This window comes from Theileria orientalis, chromosome 4 (genome assembly GCF_000740895.1).
Source record: "Theileria orientalis strain Shintoku DNA, chromosome 4, complete genome".
NCBI classification, from domain to species: domain Eukaryota; phylum Apicomplexa; class Aconoidasida; order Piroplasmida; family Theileriidae; genus Theileria; species Theileria orientalis.
Window position 1 is genome coordinate 28,087 of NC_025263.1, and position 9,253 is coordinate 37,339.

The 9,253-nt window shown below is 36.9% G+C and overlaps 6 protein-coding genes across 6 annotated transcripts; 4 read left to right on the plus strand and 2 right to left on the minus strand.

Moving 5' to 3' along the window:
• Nucleotides 1-737: 737 nt before the first annotated feature.
• TOT_040000011 (hypothetical protein) lies at nt 738-1,099 on the plus strand (the record flags this gene model as incomplete). The annotated part of the gene is made up of 2 exons (XM_009693636.1): nt 738-856; nt 946-1,099. 2 exons carry the CDS (start codon nt 738-740, stop codon nt 1,097-1,099), a joined length of 273 nt encoding a protein of 90 aa, XP_009691931.1.
• A 246-nt stretch (nt 1,100-1,345) lies between these two features.
• Nucleotides 1,346-1,819, minus strand: TOT_040000012 (hypothetical protein; the record flags this gene model as incomplete). The annotated part of the gene is made up of 2 exons (XM_009693637.1): nt 1,346-1,422; nt 1,669-1,819. The coding sequence occupies 2 exons, from the start codon at nt 1,817-1,819 to the stop codon at nt 1,346-1,348; spliced, it is 228 nt and encodes a 75-aa protein (XP_009691932.1).
• Nucleotide 1,820: 1 nt separating this feature from the next.
• Nucleotides 1,821-2,381, plus strand: TOT_040000013 (hypothetical protein; the record flags this gene model as incomplete). The annotated part of the gene is made up of 2 exons (XM_009693638.1): nt 1,821-1,843; nt 2,267-2,381. The coding sequence occupies 2 exons, from the start codon at nt 1,821-1,823 to the stop codon at nt 2,379-2,381; spliced, it is 138 nt and encodes a 45-aa protein (XP_009691933.1).
• A 203-nt stretch (nt 2,382-2,584) lies between these two features.
• Nucleotides 2,585-2,752, minus strand: TOT_040000014 (hypothetical protein; the record flags this gene model as incomplete). Its single annotated transcript, XM_009693639.1, has 1 exon — nt 2,585-2,752. One exon carries the CDS (start codon nt 2,750-2,752, stop codon nt 2,585-2,587), a length of 168 nt encoding a protein of 55 aa, XP_009691934.1.
• A 41-nt stretch (nt 2,753-2,793) lies between these two features.
• Nucleotides 2,794-5,304, plus strand: TOT_040000015 (conserved hypothetical protein; the record flags this gene model as incomplete). Its single annotated transcript, XM_009693640.1, has 1 exon — nt 2,794-5,304. The coding sequence occupies one exon, from the start codon at nt 2,794-2,796 to the stop codon at nt 5,302-5,304; it is 2,511 nt and encodes an 836-aa protein (XP_009691935.1).
• Nucleotides 5,305-7,665: 2,361 nt separating this feature from the next.
• Nucleotides 7,666-9,123, plus strand: TOT_040000016 (hypothetical protein; the record flags this gene model as incomplete). The annotated part of the gene is made up of 1 exon (XM_009693641.1): nt 7,666-9,123. The coding sequence occupies one exon, from the start codon at nt 7,666-7,668 to the stop codon at nt 9,121-9,123; it is 1,458 nt and encodes a 485-aa protein (XP_009691936.1).
• Between the last annotated feature and the right edge of the window lie 130 nt (nt 9,124-9,253).

Sequence of the window (9,253 nt, forward strand, 5' to 3'; positions counted from 1 at the left end):
CGATTTCATACACATAATCCCGAGATAGGCTTAAGACCACAAAAAACTTTTAAGAGTATATCAAAACAACATATACCACAACAACATATCATTACACATTTCGCCAGTTTAACATAATTACTAAAGGATCCGTTGCAGGGAACGACAAGACTAAAACCGAATTGTACATAGTTAACTATTACTGCAAAGATAAAATGTCGATTTATCCTAACACATCGTGCTTATAAATACAGATTCAAACATAATAGTAGATCTTTAATAATGAAGTGTGATTTAAAAAGAGATAAAAAAAGTTTGTGTGTGTGGATGTGTGATAAAAACAAATACAAAGAATACCTTAAAATAACCATTTAAAAGAAAATCTTAATAAACCAAAACCTTCCAACTTCAAAATAAACTTTACATCTATCTAGACCATAATCACTTGATATCTACTAGTGTGAAAATAGTATATAAAAACCAGCTACACATTTTTAACAACCAAGATAGCGGCAGTAGCCACATCCATGAATCCCCGAGTAATCTTATATCTTCATATAGTATTAGCCCAAAGATATCATTTTTAGAGCCCAGACTCGATTATATGTTATACATTAGGTTGTATGTAAACAATTAAACCCAACATATTAAAAACGTGATACTGGACAATATACACATTTTCATTCCATCTAAATTTAAGACAACCATACCACAAAAACTGTAAAAATCATTTTATTTGAAATAACAAATACAGCACAATGACAGGATTAAGAAACGTTAAAGATAAAACAACTTTATTTCCTTATATCGCAGTTTCATTTAATTCCATAGTCGTTCTCCAAGAAGATGTAAAAGTCTCCCACAGAATTTTGGTAGAGTTAGTTTAAATAACGTCACAAATAAATAAGTTTAGTCATGTATAGTATACTTATTAAACACATAATTATGTAAATAAAGATAATGAAGGTTAAAGAATCCAGTATCACAATTTATTCAGATTCATAGGGTAAAAAGAGGAGATTTAAATCACTTTGTTAAATGTAAAAATAAAAGTATTGTTACATGTGCAGTTATTAAATTAATAACCAAAATACGATCTTTTAGAGGCGTTTGCGATTAATATTCCAAATGTAAAAAAAGGGTTTATAGATTCGCTTCGTGATAACGCACTCGAACCTCAAGTTTAAAAGTATGAAGTAACGTGGGGAACTACATACCTAAAAACACAAATAAATGGTTAATAGAATTGCCTGTTACCTAAATATCTGATATATATATATCTGGATTAAAAATTCGATAATACACATCTCAGTAATTAGGGGTTTTATATTAATATTTGAGCTTGTAAGTGTGTGTATAGTAATTGTTAGTGTTTGGTGTTTATTGTATATAAATTGATGTTTGCCATTAAGATTCCTGGATACGCAACGATTGTACGACAAACTAAAACCACTCAATTATTTTAAAGTCTGTTTCAAGGTTCATAAAACCATTTACCTGAAACCCTCAATTTCCGACTTATTACCTCAATAAAAACCTAAAATTATAAAAATATACTGTGGTTGGCTTTACTTTTAATTATTCAATGTCTATGCTAATTTTGAAAAGTTTGACATAAAGCCATCATTTAACTGATAAGTATTTAGTTGGTATCATTTATGTTGCCACCTAATACTACAATACACATACAGTGAGTGTCAAATATGATCTCATTGTATTTAAACCATTTATTGCCATTGTACATTGAACCATGGTTGTTTATCCAGAGTGTACATTGGACCTGTGTCATGTGTTTCGTTAGCATATGCCTTTTGTGTAGCATATCTAGGCCATTTGCCATTATGGCAACATACGGAGGCACTACGTATTTTAAACGGGATATTAACATATGTACTTGGCAATGACATTATCTGTACCCTGTGTGTAGCATACCTAGGTTATGTGAGTATTCAATGTGTTATATGAAGGTGATGTTGGCATATGTATAACAGGGTCTATGTTAGTCCGTAGTGCATATGGCTGTAAAGTATTAACATAAATACCTCACGGTATTACTTGACTTACTAGAAGATGCTGGATACCAACACTTACGGGTAAAATATGACTCATACCAGGGTACATAAGTGTGACATTGGCTTAACATCAACAAAGTAGTAGCACACAAGTGGCCTAATGGCATAACAACAACCTAGAAATATCGGACATATAGTAGTCTATAAGTCACATTTCGTTATGGGAAGTACTAATATGTTTTACTAGGTAGAATTATACAATCACCTAATCACAGGACTGGCTTTACCAAGTTACACATATCAACGGCTGTAGATACTCATACAGTAAGTCACAATCACTGCCATCACCGATCGGCCAACATCCGGGCTCATAACACATCACAACCATGAACCTGGCCAACCATCATCAACAGGTTGACCATCTCATAGCACCTATAAACCAGGCTATCACACTTTATTCTGGGTAAAACCGACAAAAAACACTCTTCAACAATCGCTCATAACATTAACAAACGCACAGCAACAGTTAACATAACACAGCCGACACGGTATGCAGGAATGCCTTGACCCATGCCATAGACAACATGTGTCATCTACTGGCTGTTGTAGGCGCCTGTCGCTATACCTGGTGTTTCGACAAGAACATGAATCGCATGAGACTCTGCAGGACCCTTTTTCGTAGTCGGTAAATGCAATACACTGCCAGTGTATGTACCTGTTAATTGGCGTAGTCGTAGTGGACTGACCCCAGCACCACCCATGGTTGATCCTTGCTACCCTGATCTCAGTGACATTCTATTCCATGAAGATTAATACCATTAGTACGTACGTGTTGGTATACCTCTTGACAAACGGCCACTGGAATCTCATGGTCCCAGTCAAAGCTGATGGAGGTTCAAAATCAGGTAGTGATGCAGGCTCAACAGCCGGTAGTGATGCAGGTTCAACGGCAGGTAGTGATGTAGCCGAAGTTTCAACTTTGGGAACTGACGGTTCGACATCCTGTGATGCCAATGCCAGTCTAGCAACACCAGCCAACGAAGCCGACGGTAGCTCATCATCTGCTGGAGCTGACGCAGGTTCCAGTCTACCATCTGGCTCATCAGGTGAATCTGCCGATGCCAGTCTTGCATCAGTACCAGCTGAGGGAACATCATCATCTGGTGAATCTGCCGATGCCAGTCTTGCATCAGTACCAGCTGAGGGAACATCATCTGGTGAAGATGGCTCGTCTGGACATGCAGCCCAGACAGTGCTACTCAACGGATTATATCCTGAATCCCATTCAGGTGGAGCTCATAGTTACGAGGAAACTACTGAAGATCCAATTCGAAAGGCCTATAAGGATGATGCTAATCGTCTAGCTGCCGATGCAAGAAAAGCTGCTGAAGAACTTATGAAAGCTGCAGAGAAATTGAACAAAGAAGCAGAAGAATTAAGTAAAGTAACACTTACTGCTAGTGCTGAAGAACTCAAGGCTAAAATTGATCTCACAGCCGCCAAGGTTCAGGTCGAGATGAAACAGGCAGACAAAATAGCCCACGAAAATGATATGACATACTACAGTGGATTCCCTAACGGATGGCATGTAGAACACGATCCAGTTCGCGAAAAGGATGAACTCCTAAGTAAAACTATGATGTATAGAGGTGATTTTCCTAACCCATGGCATGACATGAACTGGCCAATGTTAGACGAAGCAAATAAAAACAGAGAAAAGAAGTACAAAGAAGACAAAGAAGGAATGAAAGTCAAAATTGACGGCAAGGAGGCCCAAATTGTCTTGAAAGAGGAGCAAATTGCAAGTAAAAATACAGAATTGTTGGTTAAAAAGGAAGAGTTAGAGGAGAAAAGTGAAGAATTATATGCCAAAAAACAAGAAGTAACTGATATGAAAGAACTCATCAAAGAGCTCCAAAAGGACTTGAAAAAACTAGAGGCGGAAGCCAAAATTATAGCAAGTGAGCATAGTACAATCAATAGAGATGTTGTGAGGCTCGACATAGATAAAAGAAAACTTGATGAGGAGCGCGATAAACTTAATAATGAATTCTTAAACTTGTTGGAGGATGATCGTAATCTCGTAAGAGCGTTTTATGATACGAGTGCAAGTATTGGGTATTTACATGAAAAACATACTGGTGGTACCTATGGACTATACAGCGAAACCGATCGTAAAGTTGATCCTAGAGACACATTTTCACCGTATAATGTTGAGGTGGAGCGACTAAAACACTACGACCCAAATATTCGAGATCAAGTTACAAAATCCTATTTTGGTGATTTATATCCTGACATGGGAGGAAGCTTAGTAATCGTTAGAACGGCAAAACCGGATGAAGATGTGGTGGATAAGAAGGAATGTGAATCATCAGAATCATCTCCTCAAACCCATACAGCATCTACAGACTCTACAGCTCTTCCATCCACTGATGCATTTTCAGGTGCGGGACAACCAAAGGTAGAAGAGGCCGTCCCTGAAGCTGAAGGTTCGGGTGCAGCACATACTGTACCAGGTGCTGGATCCCATGGAGCTAAACCAGAGTCAGAATCTGCTAAAGCTAAGGCCCCTGAAGCTGAAGACAAGGCAGAGGCTGCTGCAGTTCCGGAGACCAAGCCGGAAGAGGCAGCTCCTGTCTCTACACCAGCCCATACAGCCACACATGTCGCAGCTCCTCCAGCTAAGCCATTGGCACAGGCAGCACCAGCAACACCTGCAACATCAACAGGTGTTAAATTTTACAAGGAGGGAGCAGATGGCAAAGAAGTAGAGTTAGTGGAAAACACTGACTATACAAAGAAAAACGTAGCTGGTGATGACAAATACGAGTTTAAGGCATCTAGTCCATGTGTAAAGGTAACATTTGATGGTAATGAGGTATGGAAGAAGGGAGATCAAAGTGTTGACGCACCTGTTTCAGTATCATATAGAGAAATGTACAATGCAATTGTAGTACGCGATGATACCAAGTCAGTGACTTATAAGAAGAAACCGGATAAAACATGGGTTTATGATACTACCATAACGAGAGCTGCAAAAACTGGATCATCCGGTAGAACAGCAGCATCAGCTCGAGGAACCGCAGGCGGATCAACTACGAACCTTGCCAGTGCTAGCGCTAAATTAGGAGGATCAGTGACGAACCTTAGTGCCGGCTCAACAACAGGATCTGACGAAGGTAAATCTACTGGAACAGAGGACGTTGCCAATCTCAAGGAAGTAGAGGAAGATACATCTGGATCAGGGTCAGCTGGCTCAGCTAGTACAACGACCTTAAGAGGATCAGCATCAGCATCACCAAGAGCACATTAGGTCAATGAGCAGTAACAGCCATGTAATAACCAATAATAGGGTGTACTAAGAATAGGCAAAAAGCTACCAAACAAGAATAGCCAGTGGTAATGCTAGGACACCTGTAACCAGTCAGCAATAGCCATGAAACAGTCAGCAATAGCCATGAAACTGTCAGCAATAGCCATGAAACAGCCACAGAATAGCTAACAACTGGCACGGAACAGACAATTATCACAAATAACTATAAACAGTCACTAGCCTGTAACAGGGGGATAACCAGGATAGCCCGTCCTCGGAATAATAAAAGGACAAACACAAACATGGTATAACAGCCGGTTATAGTAGCGCATGTGTAATGACAACAGCCAACGAACGATAATAGCCACTGATCGGATATGGCCACTAAACACCTAAATCAGTCTAGGGAACGTTATCCATATGGAATAATGGCACTATTATTAGGGGTAGATCAAGTGATAACCATAGTAGCCTCGATAGCCATAACTGCCATCATACCCTTAGTTGTATATTAAGGGTAGCCTTAGTGCCCATAGCAGCCTATCAAGGGTAACATCAACAACCTAACCCTAATAAAGGTAACATTAACATCCGTATGAGATAACAGCATCCCATTGTTGTACGAGGCATCAAAGGAGTGCCTTAGATTATAAGTTATTGCACAATTACTAAACAATGTAGTAACAGTGTAATTTCAATGTAGTATATGTTTGTATGTGTTAGTGTTATAGCAGAATCGGTGTGTTTGCAGTTGCTCAGTACAAGCACTTTAGAATCCATCGACTCATTGTTGTGTGTACCGACAATATACGTTTATAACACGTACTAGAGGTGTATCTTCGTTTATGATAGTATAGTTATAGTGGTATCTTCACAAAAGGAGTGTAAAAAATAAGAATGTGTAAGATTCATTGAAAAAGTATAATAATTGAGGTGATATCAACAATTAGGTGATGGGTATAACATTACCAGAATGTTTTTATAAGGTTATTATGATTTATGATATAGTATTGAAATGATGTGTATTAGCGAAAAATGTTAAAAAAAGGTCGGTGCATATTTAGACAACGTTTTATATGGGCATGAGTTTAGGCCAATAAGAGATGCTTGGTTAAGAGGGGTGAATGAGAGTTGGGGCACGTTTTAAAGATTTTCACACATTTGGTTGTATAAATAGTATTATATGTGAAATGGTTAGTATTTATTAATTATCCTTCAAAATGTAAATGGATAAAGGATATTGTGTAAAAAAATGATATAAGAAGTGCGGGAGGTATTAAGAAAGTAATGAAGCATACAATGACAGTTGGTATGATTCCATAATTTCCTTGTATAAAATACTAAAGTATTATGACAAACATTTATGTTATATAAAATGATCATAGAACAATAACTGTGTGCAGCAATCTTACTGAAATCATTTGTTAATGGGGAAATTAAATCTAGGTATAACTGTTGTTTTGTTATATTTTTTGATTCATATGACTATGTAATGTAACAGTGATAATATTTTTTGGTTAGATAAGTATTATAGTAAGATGTGTATACTTGAGTGGGAACTATTCAGTTAATTAGAAGTGAAGTTTATGGTGAGGTTGATCCACTTCAGAGCGGAATTATAGTGTATTTTCAGAGTGAAAAGCTCTTTATTTAACACATAGACTCATTGTCGGTTGGTATAATTTTTCGGAGGATTAAAGTGATACTTTGATTGATATACCGGATCGACAATGGGATCAAAGTTATATAGTTGGATTCGTTCGAATCTATTTATCTAACAAAATATTCTGTTTTAGGGTTGGTTGATTGGGTTTGTGTTATCTAATCTATCGGTTTAAGTAAATTTAGATAATTGTTAGTCACTCATACTGAGGTGTCTAAACTGGAGTGAACGTCGTCACCACCATAGTTTAATTGTAGTTACTATACCGTAGATTGTGCATAACGGTTTGAATTGTTTTAATTATTTGTACCATAGTCTTTTTGAATGACAGTGTGATTGATCATATATAACTGTCGACTTGACTTAAAGTCATTCCTCCTCATAATTATATTGCCATTTTATCAAATGCGAATTAACAGTTGATACTATCATTTGTGAATTGTCCGATATTAACCATGGCTAATCATATCGCAACAGGTGTAGGCTCTGGATACATCCGAGTTTAAAATTTCTACTTCTAATTTGCCTATCTCCAGTTATTTCTGAATATAGAGTGTTATAATTCATTATAACACAGTTGTATCACTATAAGGTACATTTAGATTTGCCTGGATTTCAATATACTCATTTTGTTTTGACACTAAACCTTGGTATCTTCTATATTTTGTACAATTATCTTAAACTAATAGTAAGCGGAAATGAGCGAAGAAAAAAAAGACTCTGAAGGTATAGCCGAAGGCCTCGCATGTAAGGCAATTGTTGCAATGACTTCAGTGGCGCTATACATCATGTTTTTTCAACTTGATATTATTTCAGCTCAAGTACTTCTTGCGTTCAAAATCCCAGTACAGACTACGACTATTTATATTGAAAAAATATATGGTTTAAGATTTCTAACATTTTCTTTAGGTACCATAATAGTATATATTATATACGCAATTTATGAAAATATAAAACCTGATATGGATCATCACCATACAAGGGTGACAATCAAAAAAACATCATTTGTTGTTATGTTGATTGGGCGTGTTATTTTACTATTGGTTTCATGTTTTTCTTCAAATATACCATACCACGTATATTTAGCATTAACTTTTGAATCTTTTGGGTTAGGAGCCGCTGCAACGTATAATATTGCTACTGTTCCTCAACATAGCACTGTTGTTATTATGTCCGCTCATTTGTCACGTTTAGTAACATTTCTGGCTCAGTTACTTCTTGATTTTGTATATCGAGATAATCCTCTCCCAAAAGTAAGATTTCAATTTCTATTATGTTCAACTTTAAATGCCATAGCGGTTGGATGTTTATTTTACTATCATGATAAATCTCCTTGTGAAATTCGTAACACTCCAGATAACCCTGAGCCTAAAGAAAACGGAGATGGTAATACGAGTACACAGGATACAAGTGGAGGAGGACACGGAGGAAGTAATGGCGGAGGTGAGGTATCGAAAAAAGAATCCGAAAGGTGGAGTTTCGGAACAACCTTTTCTAAGGTCGCATCTCCGTTTTTCATGTATTCGGCCGGATCTACGCTTTTTGATACGGTTCACCCAGGTGTTATTCCTTATGCGTTATTACCAACTAAAAAATGTCACTTAATCAACATGATGTCACCAATAGCCAATCTAACTGGACCTTTAACATTGTTCGCCTTGGAAACCGCAGGCCTATATAATGATTGGAATAGTTCTTTTAACGCAGGATGGCTTTTTACTATTCCTATGATAATTATATCGGTATATTCCATTTTAGCTGTGCACACCAGAATACCATCTGCCAGAATAATAATAAACAATAGACCTAGAGTCTTGGCTATGACATTTTCAGGGGCACTAGGAAATAGCTTCATGGATCCACTTAGTTTTTCAGGAGTTGCAAAAATACTGTTCGTGCCAAAAGGACACATTCCCGATCTTGGCGTTCTTTTGCTACATGAGTTATTTTGTATGGTCGTTCGATACTTCAACGATAAACTTTCTGTTGGATATAATGTAGTGAGAACTAGTCTTGGGTATGTGTTCCCCAAATTTAGACCCAACCACAGAATGTCTAAATGGAATACATTTTGGTATGTGTTGAAACAGACGTTTAGAAAGGCAATAAGAGATGCGAGAAGTGACCTAAATTTGGATGTAAAAAAGTACCTATAATGTAACTCCATAGTAATTCACTTAGTTGGTCATTCACGTTAACCAACTTAACTATAAATATAGTTTTATTCAATATATGTAATAATTATTGTATAATTTCATAACATTTATGGGATTTATTTATCAATAT